Source organism: Pan paniscus, chromosome 10, assembly GCF_029289425.2.
Source record: "Pan paniscus chromosome 10, NHGRI_mPanPan1-v2.0_pri, whole genome shotgun sequence".
NCBI classification, from domain to species: domain Eukaryota; kingdom Metazoa; phylum Chordata; class Mammalia; order Primates; family Hominidae; genus Pan; species Pan paniscus.
The window spans coordinates 50,691,178-50,708,313 of record NC_073259.2 but is presented as its reverse complement, the minus strand read 5'-3'; the positions used below and the strand labels follow the sequence as shown (position 1 = coordinate 50,708,313).

Sequence of the window (17,136 nt, the reverse complement as noted above, 5' to 3'; positions counted from 1 at the left end):
AACGAGGCTTGCCGCCATCTTGGAAGTGGCCTGCCGCCATTTTGGAAGTGGACTGCCACCATCTTGGGAGCTCTGGGAGCAAGGACCCCCTGGTAATATTGTCTGTTTTGTTAACTCATGTATCCTACAGCAACAGAAGAAAATGAGAAATAGTGTACCTAAAATAGTGCCTGACATAATAGGCCCTTGATAAATCTTTGCTGATTGAATGAAACCTACAGCCAAGCTTATAGCAGTAAAAATGCTTTGTGCTCTCCATTAGAAAAAGTCATTCAATATAAGAAAGCCATATTAGAAGTGAAAAAAAAAATCGTAATGTACTATGTGCATGTGCATTTTGTTAGCATCTTGCACAAAAAATTTAAGTAATCCTTACTCTTTTTAAAAAATAATTTCATAGACTAGAGCATGAAAAAGTTATAACGTTATACTATTCACCATGTAGTAAAATTAACTCATTATCAGAAGGGTTCACCATGGCTTCACACAAATTGATTTACTACCAAAAGTGTTCAGCACACACACTCATTAGATAGTCACAAGATAAACAGAATAAAGAAGAATGTTAAGGCAAAATTATAGAATATTTGTTTCAAATGTCCCTTCAATAAAAGGTTTATTTAATACTGAATACAGCTAAATATATAGGGGTTCACTGTGTTTTATTAATTTTAAAAAGATAATTTATACCTATTATAATCCACATGATGCTACCCCAAATACCACCTTTGCTTTCAATCTGCATTGGCTCTAAAGTAAATCTTAGCATCTCATCACATTTACCTTGAATCTCAATAAATCCATGCCTATCCTACCATCTCATTGGGAAAATTTTCAAATGGCTAATAAGCACATGAAAAAATGCATAAGATTGATAATAATCATGGAAATACAAGTTAAAACCACAATGAGATTCCATTTTATACCTAGTAGAATGGCCAAAATTTTTTTAAAGACTAACAGTATCAAAAGTCGGCAAGAAATACAGAGTAATTGGAACTTTACTCCATTGCTAGGGGGAGTCTAAAATGGTGCACATACTTCAGAAAACTGTTTGGCACTGTCTTATGATGTTAAACATACACTCACCCTATAATCCAGCAATTCTACACCAAGAGAAACACAAACGTATGTCTACAAGAAGACTTGTACAGGGATGTTCATGGCAGCCTTATTCATAATAACCAAACACAAGAAATGATTCAAATATCTATTGACAGGAGAATTGATAAATTATAGTACATCTGTATAGCTGAATTATACTGTGGTATAAAGGAATGAACTGCTAATGCACACAATAATATGGATGAAGCTTAAAAATATTATGTTGAACAAAAGACGCCTGTCCCATTCCACTCCTTCAAAAAAGATGACGCTGTATAGTTCTACTTACAACAAGAACAAGAAAAAAACGAATCTCTGGAAATAAAAATCAGAATAGGAGTTTTCTCTGGAAGGAAGGAGAGTTGTCTAGATAGAGGCACAACTAAATTTTATATATATATATTTATTTTTTTATTTTTTTATTTTTTTTTGAGACGAAGTCTCACTCTTGTCCCCTCGTAGTGCAAAGGCGTGATCTCGGCTCACTGCAACCTCCGCCTCCCAGGTTCAAGCGATTATACTGAATCAGTCTCCTGAGTAGCTGGGATTACAGGCGCCTGTCACCACGCCTGGCTAATTTTTGTATTTTTAGTAGAGATGGGGTTTTGCCTTGTTGGCCCGGCTGGTCTTGAACTCTTGATCTCAGGTGATCCGCCTGCCTCAGTCTCCCAAAGTGCTGGGATTACAGGCATGAGTCACCGTGCCCAGCCACAACTGAACTTTTTAAAGTGATAGAAATGTTCTCATTTTTATTGGGATGTTGGCTGTATGTGCATCCACATTTGTTAAAATCCTAAGATCTATGCATTATACTCATATATACCTTAATTTCAAAAAATCATGTTTATGCCCTAACTGGATTTAGAATATTAATAAATTAGCTATAAATAGTATATCTCTTAATATTTGTAAATATATCAATGACATTTTTGCCACAAGCAATCAATCCTGAAGGTTCATGGCATACAGTAACTTGAAAAGTTGCTAAGGAACAGAGGAGGGTGCCAGTCCTGGATTTTAATCAGGTGAACATCTTGGAGCACATCTTCAAATGTGCCAATATCAGCAGCCCAGCATTCATACTTCAAAAAGATTTTTTTTCCTCTGCTGAGCCTCAGGTAGTCACTCTCACAAATACCACCTCTTACTCAAAAAGCTATCTACTAATACTAGTCACAGGAACCGAGAAAAAAGTAAAGTCCTTTAAATAACTCTTATCCACCAAACAGAAACATTATATAAAGATTGAATTTTAAAATTCAAAGCCAGCTGAACTGAAAAAGCCCACTAGAACTTTCGTCCTAAAATTACAAAAAGGTTATTAGTGTGTTAGATGAATTCAATGAGTACTTCAGCTGCTACAAAACTTGAAGTTCCAAATAATATATTAGTAACCAATTAATTTGTAATGTGAGCAATATTCACAGGAAACACACACCTTTTGATGCAAGTGATTCAAGAGAAAAGTATTAGCTATTATAAATATTTCAAGGAAGCAAGAAGTGGTAAAGGCAAAGTTCAGCTACTGAACTGACCTTATTTTTAAGCAGTTTATCTTTTTTGGCTAATGTGAAGGTAACAAAGAGGCACAATTAGCCAATCCATTGCCAAGGAAGTGTTCCTTTTACACTGAGGGAGCTCAGAGATGCTGACAGACTAAACACTTAATGTAGTCAACACTGGCCACTGAGGCCATCCTGGAGCACAAAGTACACTCTGACTTCATCCTCTCACAAGACACTTTTCATTATCATGGTGAGTGTTATTCAACATCATGTTGACAGCTTTAGATAAGTTCATGACTGTTGGAATAATAAAGACCTAGCATGGTAGGTGGTTGATTTTAGCGGTATAATGTATCTTGATACACTTAGAAACAATAAAGGTCTAAAGAAGCCACTTAAAACTTTCAATTGTATTAACGGAATTTTAAGGGATAAAATGTATGAAATGAAAACATCCCTGAATTTGGAGAATTTGCCAAAATATTAGGACTGTTATATCTGTCCTCAATTTTAATAATAATGTTATAATATACATAGATAACTATATATCCATGTAATTATTTATATGCTAACTATACAAAACTTTAATATTCATCTGCCATAGCTTAGAAATAGGGTAAAATTAAAGATTTAATTCATTGACAATGTACTATATCAAACAAACATGGCAATAACATTAATTCGACTAGCTGAAGAAAAGTTGACAGCAAATAACAAACAGAGTGCTAAAATGCAGAGCAATCACATCCTTGGATAATATCTTCATACAAGACTCACCCTTCAAGAAAACCTACCATTCCAGGACCGCAGTCTGTTCCATCTGCTGGTGGCACGTGTTGAGTGAAACAGCCTTTGTGAAGCTTTTCTGTGCTTGTGCACCACAGATGCATGCATATATTCTCCTGAGTAACAAAAGGCAGGCAAGCCAGTGTAAAGATAACACCACAACACTGGTTCAATTCAGTATTACACATTGATTTATAAATTGATCTGTTTCCTAGTTCTATGGTATAAGCTGAAACTAATCAGCAAATTTTTTTACTAAGTTCTAGTCATTAATTTTCTTCTAAATACATAAAATTGTGACATTTTCTTTAAAACTTTTTAAAAAAACTTTATTCATACATTGAATAGGAGTTATGAATTGGAGTGGAAATTTTCAAAATTATTTGAGATAGTTTTCCCTCTTTACAAGATATCTTTCTAAAGAACTTTTTATTGTTAAATGTTATTCATAAGAATTTGCCAAAAGCCGCTTTTGATACAATGGTGGAATGTATGAATAATCTGCATTGAAATAATGTATAATGTACACTGAAGTTTCCTATTTTGTGAATATAATGCATACTTTCAACTTTTGAACAAAGGGCTCTGAAGGTTTCGAAAGAAACAAAAGTCCACAGAGAGTCATATGAGCTATACCCAATATAATTCCTTTCTTTTTCTGAATTTAAATTCAAAGTTTATTTAGTGTCTAAATCAGATTGGAAAGAAATATATCTTTTACAATGATATTTTAAGGTAAATCTTCCCCATTTCACAGTGAATGTTTAAAGGCTTATTGAAATTTAAGGTTTTAGGAAGAATAGTCGCTATATGAAATAAGTTTTGCCTGTCCTACATTCTCTAATTAATTAATTCTTTCAACATTCAATAAGCATTTATTTTGTGGCATGTACTGTGCGACAAATCCTAAACTGGACCCTAGGAATAGATATAGATATTTATTTTAATGACTGAGTAAGTCTACATTCCGGAATTGGTCCAATGATCCTCACAACCTAGTAGGGAGGGAAGCAATTAGGCAAAAATATATAGGGAATAAGGAAAACTGAATGAGTACTCTACATGGAAAAGTAAAGCATGGATTCACCAAAGCAGTGACATTTATTCTAAACTAAATCCTAAATTTACCCCCATATAAAAGAAAATCATAATTATAGATCTAATAAAAGTGTTAGGATCAACTATTTCAATGACAAAGGTATCTCATCTATGAAAAATCCTCAAAATATTATAAAATAATAGCTCAATGAAAAACTAAACAATATGCCCCAAATTTAATTCTTTTGAATTCAAATATATGTAAAGGAAAATGTACTCTATTAGTTAGATTCCTGGTGCCTTTAAAACAATTCAGATTCAAAACACCTATATTTTCTCCTTAACCTCAAAATAATATCATTTGAAAATAAATATTTCAATGATTTTATTTTCAAATTATATAACTTCCCTATTTTCTAAATGAGAATACTTCATAGGAATTTGAGAGTTAACAAAGATAATTTTTAAGTACCCAAAACAGTACCTGACACATAATAAGTAGTCAATAAGTTTTAATTTTCCTTTTCTTAACCTCTTTTTGATAAATACTAAATTATCAGACTTAAAAGCTATATTTAGTTCAAGAGAATAAACACATTTTGAAATATATTCTAAGTGTAACTTTATGGCAGTTTTTGAACTAAATAAAGGAATTTTCTTTTCTTACTATATGGGGACACATTTGTGACCCAGGACCAAACGCAAGCTCACACTGCTTGTTTCCATCATATCGTGATCCAGGAAGTTCTGAAGGCAGATTATATATTTCTTCATCTGGTTTGTCAAGAAGACATTCCCCGTAACCAGTACTGTAACAGTGACAGAAAATAAAATATTGTGAATACACATGGATGCATTCCAGTATGATTCTTTATCACATTTTTTGTAGTTCTTTACTTTCAAAGAGAATATCAGTATTTATTCATAACTTTAAAAACCAACTCACATCAATATCAGTATAGCAATGTTCGTACACATAAGGATGACCTCACAGTTTACAAAGGATCTTTAATATGCATGTTTGCACTTAATCCCCACAACCATCTTGAAGGTAGCAATTTTAAAAAATGATAAGCAATAAACACAAATTCATCAGAACATTATTTATGAAACATACATCCATATCACACTTTTGGTCTACTTTGCTATCCAACAGTAATGCCTCAAGTGTAATGACTAACTGTTAAAATGTTGGAAAAATAAGTTTTAAAATCACTTGAGAAAGTATATTTCTAGTCCTAAACAACAACAACAACAACAAAGAAGCTTCAAAAAGTTTTATGCTGTCTCCACCTCAAGAGGTCTTTCAAGGTGGGAGTATAGCAGAGTCAAGATCACTGGCTTTGGGAGCTTACATTTTGGTTCCCATCAATTCCTAAGATGCATGGCCATGGAAGAATTTTTTAATCTCCCTCTCTCCCTGAACCACAGTCTCCTCATCTGTAAATTGAGAGTGGTAATATCTTTTAACATGCTATCAGAATACATGATATGTTTGAATGACTTAGGAAAAACATGAGAAATATACGTATTACTCCTAATTTACCATGCAATGTCCAGTATGCAGAAAACTCTGTGGAAATATACAGCTATTCCAATTGGGCTAAGAGCAACAATTTGTCCCACTGCAATAATTAAAATAAATCTTTTTTGAAAAATTTTACTGGCTAAAAGGAAAAATATAAATTTTCCAATTAAATGAACATGTAAGCTTAAAAATTTCCTTTGAAGAAAATCAAAATATTACCCCCTTCTAAAAAGAAAAGTGCACCATTGGTATTTTTACATGTCACATCAGTATTTTTAACCATTGAACAAAGCTATATACAATTCTGTACAGATCAGCAAGTATAAGTTGTGCTTTTAAGTCAAGCTCCTATAGAAGTATGTATTATCACTGTTGGTTATAATTTGAGGATATATTTATAAATATATATTCCAAAGCATGATTTTATTTTTCCCCATAGGTTTCATAAAGAGGGAATTAGAAAATAACTGATGATAATTGATGATTTGGAATACATCCATAGAAGAAGTGACGTAGTGTTACATTTATACAAAAAGATTACTGGGAAGGAACTCAGGCTTGCCTTTTGGAAAAGTTTCAGTGACTGAGAAAGAAACACCATTTGGATAAAAGAAATTGAGAAGCAGAGAAACCTGAAGGAAGGTGGAGAAATGAGGCAAGAAAAACCTGGATCTACTACCTCTCTGCAGAGCTAGAAAGAGCTCCTGAAAGAATATGTAAAGTTAGAGACTTGGCATCTCTGTGGCTTTAGAGAACTAACAGAATAATTCGTAGTTTGACTTTAGCTATTCTCTGTCCTTCAAGGGCACCTCAAACTTGAGCCACTCAAATTTCTCTCAAAATATTACCTAGTCACTTCGAAAAAATTCAAAAACACATAAGGAAACTGGAATTCCCATTAAGTCTCCCATCAAACATAGTTTTCATCACAAGAAAGAATCCAGAATAAAAAAATAATAGCTAGGTCTAAACTACAATAAAAATATTTATTTTAAAGAGTGAAATTATATACATGTATATATATATGTACACATGCACACAACTCTTCTTGTTCTTAAACATCCATTTGTACAGTGAAAGTAAACATAAATTTAAACAAGAAAAAGCTAAACAGAAACTGAACCACCTTTAAAAATATCAATTTCAAATCTTATAATCGAATACATGTTCAATTATTTAACATAAATTTACTTACTCTAGGAATTCAGTAACATATTTCCGACTACAGTTTGACCAGCTCCAAGGACTCATGTGAAAACTTAAAGCAGGGGCCATTACATGATACTGTGTAACTTTCATTTCTTTACATCTAGGACTATCATCATGTTGAACACCAAGTCTAAAAATAAAAATAAACACTTAAAAGGAATATCAAAAGATGCTTACGATATTAGTAATAGATCCTTTAGAGTCACATTATAATACAATATAAAATATAGATAAATCTGGTTATATCATAATTTGAACTCCATCTATCCATAAGGCCTTACAATGTTCATGTTTAGAAGTACCTGATGACTGAGAAATATTATAGGCTGGTGATCTGACATCTGAATCTACACAATCAAAATATTTGGACTCTGTTGCACCTCATCACAATATGGACCACAGCATTGACATAAAAGTGCCTGCAGGTTCAACATGGATATCCCATGTTGTGGATAGAGACGTGTGTGGATAGAGATTAGGTAAAGGTAATACCACACTAAATTCTAGACCATTGACTATGGCTACAATATCACAAGAACTTCATGAATCCCCAATTCTCATCATTCTACAGTATCCATCTATTTTATATGAAAGACCCTAAATACTATTTTAGGTCCATACTTCCTAAGTGATGCCCAACAGAACTAGAATAATAAAAACATTCCTAAAGGGCAGTCACATCTTCATGACTTAATTATTAAGTAATTAGCAGGTTGGCAGCAGATCCTATACAATTTAGGGGGAACTCAAGTATAAGCTCAAGTTTAGAAGGAACACTGAAACCACTTAATTCAGATCCTTGCCTGCTAAAATTTGTATTTAAACAATTTTTTAAATTAAACAACTTACCCATATACTAGAGACACCTAAAGAGTTTCTCAGGAAGAAAACAAATATCTAAGATGGTACTCTGCAAAAATCGTCTTCTACTGGTTAGTAGCCTTGAAAACCAGCACATAGTGCCACCCAGATGTTGCCGCAATACTTCTACTGTCCTCAGATATTCTGTTCATCCTATCCCCCCACTTCATAAACAACTTACAAAATAAAGTGTGTAGCTTGTTGATGATTATGAGATATAACCATGCAAAAAGGGAACTGAAGAGATGATCGTTTACTAAAAATTATCTCCATTTGAAATTATTATTCCCCTTGAATGTTCTAATGATTTCTCAAGGCATGACTAGGAAATTAAATGTGGTCAAACTAACAGAGGCAACTCTAGACTCAGGTCCTTATTAGCAGATAACAAAGAAACACCAGGAGTTCTGAGGGGTACATTTAGAATCTTTTCTCAGAGGATACATTTGTAGGGGTTTCTGATTTTCCATGGGAGCTCCAAGGGTATCATGAGAAATCACGGCCTCTATTCTTACAACACAGAACCCCAGCATATTTTTCAGTAATGCAGGAAAAGGTAAGAGAATCCCAAATTTTTATGAGCAACTATGGAAAAAGTGAATACTTTAAAAAAAATCTTTTAGTAACTAAGAAATTCCCATGGGCAATATCCTCTGTTGGGGCACATTACTGAGAGCAAGAAATGAGTTGGTATTACAAATATTTGGGGGAGTCCCCCAGAACCAGGAGCCCATGCAGGCCCTCCCATAAAATGGTAGAGGACAGTACCTGGTCATATATAGGATAACAAGAGACAGAGGCCAGAAGTGCTTGTCATGTATCCAATACAGTAAAGGAAATAAAAGAACTCCCAAGTTCTAGTTCTTTGCTTAGTCTGTTGATCTGTGCAGCCTGTCTGACCTAACATAGATCACAAAAGAGCCAGAGTTAGCATTTCAGGGAAGAAAATTACACTAATAACATTTTATGAAGAAACAAAGGTACTAATTACTCAACTGAAGATAGAATTTCAGGCATTCTGTGCAAAGATAAATAGAATGCACATTAAGGAGGTGACAGAAGGTACTTACGTGTGCCCAAGCTCATGGGCTATAGTAAAAGCAGAAATGAGTCCTTTTTCTTCATTAATAAAGCAGCTTTGTAAAGGATCACATATGGTACCTAAATATGATAAACCTGAAAAATTTCACATTTGTATTTCATCAAAATGGAAAACACTACCAAAATCATAAAGAACTTAATTTTGAAGCATTTAACCATTGATGTTATTACTTAGAAAAGAATGCAGAATTGGCTGTTAATATTGAATAAACGTTTTAAAAGGTGAAAAAGAGAATGGAATGATTTATTTGCAGTTGAAATCATCTTTGCAAATTTTGGGAATCTACTGAAGTAAATAATCCAAAATGCAGAGTGAGCAAACAACTTTTTAAAATATTTTTTAAAAATTTTTAAAAAGAAAAGAATATTTGCAGGAAGTATGAAGTGTTTTAACACATTAGCATGGGTAGCAGGAAAGAGATTAAATGTGTTGATTGGTAATAGAAAAGCTAGTAAGAGAAAAAAATGGCACAGAACTCTACAAATCTATGAAGTTTCTTTACTTTTTTAAGGTTTAAAGCAGTATACAAATATTCAATTATCACATGACATGAGTAAAAAATATGTTAAGTGGTCAGAATAATGTCTGGCATTTAGTATATGTTAAATAAAATAAAATGAGTTTATAATATAAGAATTACTGCCGTCACTGAATAATTTTGTAACATTTCCGCAATAGGAAATGTATTGCAAATCAGGATATATTTAGTTCTATGTAAAGAATAACATGCAACTCAAATGTGCTGTTGAAAGATGAAGGTATGAACTGGCTGGACACCAAAGACAGCAATAATTATCGTATATGCAGTCCTCTAAAAATAATATAGGATAAGAAACTCAAAATAAATATTCATTACAACAATCCATATTTCACCACCAATCATGTTAGTTTTTCATTTACTTATTTTTTAGCTTAACATAATCCCATGATTTTGCTATTATTATCCTTCAATTTGGTTGTAAATTTATCTGCTTTCCTAGAACTCTTCCTTTCACAAAAAAAAGATTTTTTCATAGATAATCAGTTTCTTACTGTAAAGCTTTTGCATTTAGAAATGTCTTAATATAGAATAAACAGACTTCATTAGCTCCTAGTTTAGCTCTTCCCTGCTATGTCATCTTTTATTCTTAGGAGTTAAAAACTTGAACATCTTCTTAGCATTTAAGGTAGATGTCCTAACAACTAGAATGTTTTTGTTGTGCTTTAAGAGAAATGGAAGTTAAACTGAGGAATCCAAATAAGCTGGGGAAAAGTCAAAAGATGAAGAAGTTCATTAGCCAATACTTTTTAATAAAAAGGAAAGATTTGCTCTCTTTCTGACCACACCATCAAAAGGTCTTGCTTCGGCAAGGTCCCTCCAGAAAACGAGCTTTTTCCTTACAATGAAGACTAAAATCAAGCAAGGAAAAAAATTAAAAAGAACAAAAAAATTATTTCTCTGGAGAGAAATTATTTCCTCTGTAGAGTGTGAGGGAATTACTGGTTTCCTTAAGATTCTACAATTCATGCTTGCATGTTCAGTTTTTTAGTGGATCATCATCTTATTATATGTTTCTCTTCTGTCAGGATAAGTTTAAGGGAAACGCATTTCTTTCATGGACATCCTACAGTAGGATTTATTAGTATTTTCAATTTGCCAAATTACACAATTCCAATATTTTCATTTTTAGCACTATGCAGATATTTGGAACACATTATTGAGTCCATTACCAACCAAACTTTATGTTTCATGCCTAAAGGTATATACATTTTAAACTGAACATTTTAGTCACATAAGAGATTTGTAAAACTATGTATCAAATATGATTAGAGACCAAGCTCAAATATTCCCGTAAGCAGGCAACACCTACAAAACTCAAAGTAAATGGTTAATATTATGGAAACATGCCGCTGGTTGATGGTTTGTGTCTAGACTCATTCAAGCTAATTCTGGGTTCTCTAAAAGTCTAAAGATAGAATAAGGCAGCATGGGCCCAAGCTTGATACAGGTTCCCTGTGTTTGGAAATACAAGAAGCTGCATACAGCCACCCAATCTAGCCATCCTGAAGAATGAAAATCATTCTGCAACGTATTTTGCAAAACATGGTCAGGGACTGAGGCAACAATAAACGTAAATGGAGATACAACAGAAAATCTAGTAATTACTACCAACATTTTGTGTTTATTATTAAGAACTCTCCTTAGTTTGTTATTTTCACATATTTCAGATGAGAAAATAAAATACTAATATTTGCATTAATATAAGCTGTGTGGTCTTGTGCAAATTATTCATCGTCATCTATAAAATTAGAATAACAGTTGTTCAAATATAGTATCTCATAGGAAGCATTCAAATACCTTAACTATCATTATAATCATTACTCTTGACTTAAGGGATAATAATGCTTTCATCATCATATTATACGTTTCTAAATGTCATTATAATTTATGTACACAGGAGTGGCAGAAAGCTATAAAACCATAATTGGGGACTAGAAGACCAACAATTTCTATAGGAATAGTCCAGAATGTCTAGCATTCAAGCACTAAAAAAATAGTAAGAAATGACAGATACTCAGTAAAAGTTCATACTACTTAAGTTTAAAGATGGGACAACAGGGTATAGATAATGCAAGAAATATATTCAGTAGATTCTTATTAAGTGATCTCATAAAACACTCTTAACAAACCCAGAGAATAGTTTGTAGGGAGGAAGAAATTCAGTCTGTTGTAAAAATTAGAGCAACAAGTGCCTATTTCTACAAGTGTGGAAGACTGGCATTTCCAAAGAACCCCTTAACATAAAGAACTAGATATTTAATAAAAACTAGGTTTTAATGAAAGCCTAGCTCACATGACTAGTGAGGACTATCAAGTCCAAGCCTCAGTGATTTAGCACACATATGCACTCTGTCTCTCTTCTTTGTCTCTTTCTTTCTCTCTCTCTCTCTCAATACACAAGCATGCAGGCATATGTACACACATACACACACATTCATACTTTTCAAATTCTAGGTGGTAAGCAATGAATAATAAGGATAGACGCTATTCTGAGGGCAAATACTGATAAAAGTAATATGGTCCAAAGAGTAAGAGCTTGCTAGAGGAAGCTTCAAGATGCATGTGGATGTTGAGTTTTCTTCATTAAACCAGGGACTCAAGTTATGAACACCCTTTGGATTCCAACAAGAAATAAAAATCTCTAGAAGAAAGCACACACTTTTTGAGCTAGCAATTTTTCAACCCCATGGCTTAATATTAAATAAATATAAGCTCAAAATCAAAGACCATCAAACAAACAAATAAGAGAACATACGTAAAAGCAGAAATAAGATGTATGGCTAGCATGTATTTCAGATATGTGAATTTTCAGATATGTAATATAAAATTATTCCACATAAGATGTTTAAGAAAATGAAATTCAATTAAAAACATGCACAAATATTTTTTAAATGTAAACAAAACGAACAGGTAGATTTTTAATAAGAACTAAGTAGTATCTTTTACATTGAAAAATATATATATTTTAAAATGTAAAATGTGAAGGATGGGTGAAATACCAGATTAGACATAGCTAAAGAGAGAGCCAAATATACTAATTTATATTAGTAAAATGGAAATTAGAGCTGCTTGAATGAGGCATGAAGAGAAAAAAAATGAAAGCACAGACAACAGAATGAGAAGATCTAATACAGATGTAGTAGAATCCCACAGTGAAAACAGATAAAATAATAGGATAAAATTTGAAAGAAAAAAATGAAAATTTTCCAAAATTGCTGGAAGATAAACAGTAGATATAGGACTCATGACATAGCCCAAGCAGGATAAATAAAAAGAAACATATCTATATTAGGATGAAGTTTTAATGAAACTGCTTTATATTCAAGACAAAGAGAGGATCTTATAAAAGACAGATCACCAAAAAATCTACAACTAAACCCACTACAGATTTCTCAACAGCAAAAGGCAGGCACAACACAATCATATATTCAAGATATTGAGAGAAAATAACTGTCAACCTAGAATTGGTAACTAGAAAAAATATATTTTGAAAATAAGAGTATTTGCCTGTTAAATCAGGAAAAAACTGAAACCTATGAGTTATTTTAGTAAATTACTGAATCAGAAAGAGTGGGTTGTGAGAATCCCTGACTTTGCAGCTAACTCAGACAGATGTGCAGGTACCCTGGGCACCTAATACTTGCAACTGGTGCCTGAAGTAAGGACGGTTTTATAGGACTGAGCGCTTAAACTTGCGGAGTCTGGCACAAACTCAGGGTAGTTAAGTATCAGAAATGAATTGAATTGTAGAGTATTTAGTGTCTGGAGAGTTGAAGAACTGGTTGTTGATGTGGAAAGAACCCATACATTTATTATGAGTGACAACAGCTCAGACACACCAACTCTATTTTTTCTTTAAAAAGTATTATCAGAGATAAAGAGAGTCACTACACAGTTGTAAAAGGTTCTATTCACTAAACTATGTATCTAATAAGTTAGCCTTAAGCTAGACGAGGTAACTAATTGTAAAATTATATGAAGAAAGTGATAGAGATATACTTCATGTTTCAATTAGTAATGTAATTAGTAAAAAAATAGTCGATTTGAACTACACAATTAGCAAATTTGATTTAATAGACAAATACAGAACTCAAAGAATATACATTCTTTTAAAATATACATGGAGTATTTTCTTAAATTGGCTACATAATAGATCATAAAGGAAATATCAAGATTTCAAAGAATATCAATAGATCACATTCTCTAACTACAATAAAATTAAGTTGTAAGTCAATAAATAAAAATAAGTCTCCACACATTCATAAATATTTAAATGCATTTTTATGTAATTCATGAAGCAGCAAATAAATCATGATGGAATTTAAATATGATTTACATACATTTAGAATTTTTAATGACATGGAAAATACCAATAAAAACTTATGGGACACAAAAAAGTGATACCTTAAAGTAAATTGATAGTCTTAGATAATAAAATTAGAAAAGAAGAAATCCTGGACATTAATCAGTTAAGCAATCAACTTACAAATAGAACAGCAGGAGTAAATTGAAAAACAAAGCTACAAGAAAGATAACAAAGAGCAGACATTCATGAAATAAAAATAAGACACAAAAAGCAAATAGTTGGTTCATTAAAAAGACAAATGAAATAAACAATATTTCAGTGAATTGACCTATTAAAAAAGAGAGGCACAAACAATATCAGAAATAAATTGAGACACAATTAGAGTGAGAAAGCTTAAAACAATAAGAAAATGCTATGAAAATCATTTAAGCTAATAAATGTTACTAGTAAAAGAAATAGTCAAATATCTAGAAAGAATAACTTTTCAAATATATTTAAGAAGACATAAATAAAATCTGATTTCCACTGGAGAAACTCCATAAATGGTTAACCTTCCGCAAAGTAAATATGATGGCAAGTAAAAGCAAATGGTTTTCCACGTGAGGCCTACCAACTGTTCAAATGTTGAAAGGATATATCATTCCAATAGCACATAAAATCTTCTAGACTTGGGGAAAAAATAATACACCTTAACTCATTTTATAAGGTGAATGAAACCTTATAATCAAAATTAGAAAACTACACTAAAAGAGAGGAAAATTACAGGCCATCTTCACTCCTGAAAATGTATGCATGAAATTAGCAAGTAGAATCTAGCAGTGTGTGGGGGGTAAAGAAGGAAGAGTCTTGTTCAAGGTTGGTTTACTGTTAGAAAAATCTATGCTGCAATAAACATGGAAGTGCAACTGTTTCTTCATCATACTGATTTCAGTTCCTTTCGATATATACCCAGGAGTGGGATTGCTATATCATATGGTAGTTCTATTTTCAGCTTTTTGAGAAATCTTCATACTATTTTCCATAATGGCTGTAGTAATTTACTTTACAGTATACAACATAAGTATACATCAATGCATAAGTAGATAAAGAAAATGTGGTATATATACATAATGGAACACAATTCAGCCTTTAAAAAAGAAGAACATTCTGTCATTTGCAACAGCATGGATGAATCTGTAGGACATTACGCTCAGTGAAATAAGCCAGGCACAGAAAGACAAATATCACATGATCTCATTTACATGGAATCTAAAAAAGTCGAACTCTGATAAACAGAGAGAAGAATGGTGGTTTCCACATGCTGAGGGAGTGTGGGCAGATATTAGAGATAGGGAATGGGGAAGTTCTTAGTCAAAGGGTACGTAGTTTCAGTTAGACAGGAGAAATACGTTTTTGAGATCTATTGCACAGGAGGGTGACTATAGTTATCATAATGTATTATAATAACTAAGAAAGTATGTTTCAGATGTCTCACCAAAAAAAAAGAATAAGATAATAGGTTTGTTAATTAGCTTGATTTAATCATTCCACATTGCCTACGTATATCAAAACACTACATTTTACCCCCAAAAATGTATATAATTATGATTTGTCAACTAAAAATAATATTAATTTTAAAAATCTATGGAATTCACCAGATTAACCCATTTATACAGGAGGTTGCACATTTTTTGTGTGTGAAAAATCAGACCTTGGTGATGACCTTGAGCAGTAGGATATAAATAACTTCCACAAGCTTAGCGTTCCAATAATGGAACACTAGGCCTAAACGGGTTAAGATGAAATAATCATATGATCATTTCACTATCTGCAGAAAAAACACTTAAGAAAATAAAACATGTATCATTTTTTAAAAGACTCAGAAAACAAGGATAATAAATTTATCTGCTAAGAACCTACAGCAAATATTTTTCTTAATGGTGCAACCTTAAAGTATTCCTTTTAAAATTCAGAAACATCTCTTCATCATTCTATAAGAGATTTTTATCTTGCAGTAAGACAAGAAAAGAGTTATAAGGATTAAAGAAGAGGAAATATATTGCCATAATTCACAAATGTAATTATTCACATAACAATCAAAAAGAATCTACAAGTGAAACTATGAGAATTAATTAAAGTGATGAATCAGGTGGCTGCATTTAAAAATCAACAAGCCAAATAATCTGTTGCATTTCTATGGACCGGCATCATAAAACATTTACTTTAACAATAGAAAATAAAAGTCGTTTTCTTGTTTTATTTTTTTTTCTCCAAGATGGCTAACTGGAGGTATTTTTGGCATGCCTCTCCCACCTGGAAAGACAAAATAGCGTGTGGAACTCACACTGTGAACTTTTTTCCAAGGAGCAACACAGGAACTTAACCGAAAAATGGAAAGAAACCACAGACCCTTTGAAGGAAGCAATGGGCAACAGCCTACATCATGAACCAGACGGAAAATGGAGCCTCCCAAGGGTGAATTGGGGAGAGCCTGCCACCATGACACACACTCCCACTGGGAAACCAGGAAATCCAGGCCATGGGGAGAAGGCATTAACCCTACCCAGTGCTACAGCTGATTTAGTGAGCAGCGGGGAATATATGAGAAGGAACGGCATCAGTGTGTACTCCCAGTCTCCAGCAGGGATGGAAGAAAGCCATTTCTGATCCTTTCTCACAACGAACCTCGCAAAAGTTGGCCAGCTAATTCAGGCAGTGGTCACAGGTTGAGAGAAGCTCCCAAGTGAGGTGTGCAATACAATCTCAAGTGGGAATGAACCTCGTTGGCCAGACCCGAGGAGCAAGCCTGAAGTGTGTTGTCACCACGGGGGCAGGAGCTGGACACCTTTGCTTCATGGGCAGACAGGAAAGGGTGTGGCCTGAAAGTCACTCCATCTCCATAGGGAAGGCTTATAGTCCGGGGAAGTTTCGAGTTCTGAAACAAGCTGCCTGAAACCCAGTTAGCTGCTGTTAGCAGATCACTGTGGGTGTAAGACCTGCCTTGCAAGAGTGTGGGAGCTGAGTGGGGCTTACTGCCACCTCCCAGTGTAGATTCTTCTGTGTAGCAGAGGCAGCTGTGCTCCTCCCCGGAACATTACTCCAGCAGCCAGGGAGCTGCCTTCTGCTTCCCACTGGGGCTGCTGCTTGTGCCTACATGTGGGGAGCCAGAGCACAGAC

At 33.4% G+C, this 17,136-nt stretch overlaps 1 protein-coding gene across 1 annotated transcript in view; it reads right to left on the bottom strand.

The window, feature by feature from the left end:
• Positions 1-17,136, bottom strand: part of ADAMTS20 (ADAM metallopeptidase with thrombospondin type 1 motif 20) — a 191,725-nt gene that overhangs the window by 103,506 nt on the left and 71,083 nt on the right. The window contains exons 8-11 of the mRNA XM_055095736.2: positions 9,102-9,207; positions 7,157-7,300; positions 5,101-5,242; positions 3,404-3,508 (exon numbers count right to left, since the gene is read on the bottom strand). Of these exons, the coding sequence (XP_054951711.1) occupies positions 3,404-3,508; positions 5,101-5,242; positions 7,157-7,300; positions 9,102-9,207 (497 nt within the window). The remainder of the gene's footprint in view (positions 1-3,403; positions 3,509-5,100; positions 5,243-7,156; positions 7,301-9,101; positions 9,208-17,136) is intronic.